Raw genomic sequence first — 721 nt, forward strand, 5'->3', positions numbered from 1 at the left:
TCTGGACATTTGTACTGATGGATAGATAGTATTGTTGTGATAAATGTATGAGCAAAGACAAAAAAAAACAAACAAAGCATACAAAAAATTATACAAAACATACATACAAAACAAAAAACATTTAAAATATACAAAACGTATATACAAAACGTAGAGGAAAACATACAAAAATACGCCAAAACATACAAAAATATACAAACCCCTATGTTTCATCTCAGCGATACTTTCATTGAATATTTTAGCGACAGCCCAGACGCTGTCGTAACCGTACGGCGCCTCTTGCTTCGCCACTAATTCTTTGTCGCCGGTTTTATGTTTGTATTTCTCGTGAAATTCTTTGTATGTCTGTTTGTTTGTTTGTTTGTTTGTTTGTTTGTATGGTATGTTGGTTGTTCGTTTGGTCAGTTAGTCATCAGTCAACTTGTTGATTAATTAAATAATTAATAATGTTTTGATTGATTCTGTGTTTAACGTAATTACTCTAATTGAATAATTAGGATCAGAATTGCCACACCAACCACACCGACTTCAACAGCCACAACCAAAAAATCGCCACACCAACTTCAACAGCCAGAACCACCTTGCCAGAAATTCCAACGTGGTTAGACTGACTCATCGGCAGAGCGTCAACCGTGAAGTAACCTACGTGTGTGTGTGTTTTTGTATGTGTGTGTTTGTGTGTGTATGTGTGTGTGTATGTGTGTGTGTGTGTGTGTGTGCG

General features: G+C 36.2%; 1 protein-coding gene across 1 annotated transcript in view; it reads right to left on the reverse strand.

The window, feature by feature from the left end:
* Positions 1-721, reverse strand: part of HELRODRAFT_175584 (hypothetical protein) — a gene marked incomplete at both ends in the record, with an annotated part of 7,122 nt that overhangs the window by 4,289 nt on the left and 2,112 nt on the right. Inside the window, 2 exons of the mRNA XM_009023001.1 lie at positions 201-345; positions 563-642. Coding sequence (XP_009021249.1) covers positions 201-345; positions 563-642 — 225 coding nt within the window. The remainder of the gene's footprint in view (positions 1-200; positions 346-562; positions 643-721) is intronic.

This window comes from Helobdella robusta, assembly GCF_000326865.2.
Source record: "Helobdella robusta unplaced genomic scaffold HELROscaffold_34, whole genome shotgun sequence".
NCBI lineage: Eukaryota > Metazoa > Annelida > Clitellata > Rhynchobdellida > Glossiphoniidae > Helobdella > Helobdella robusta.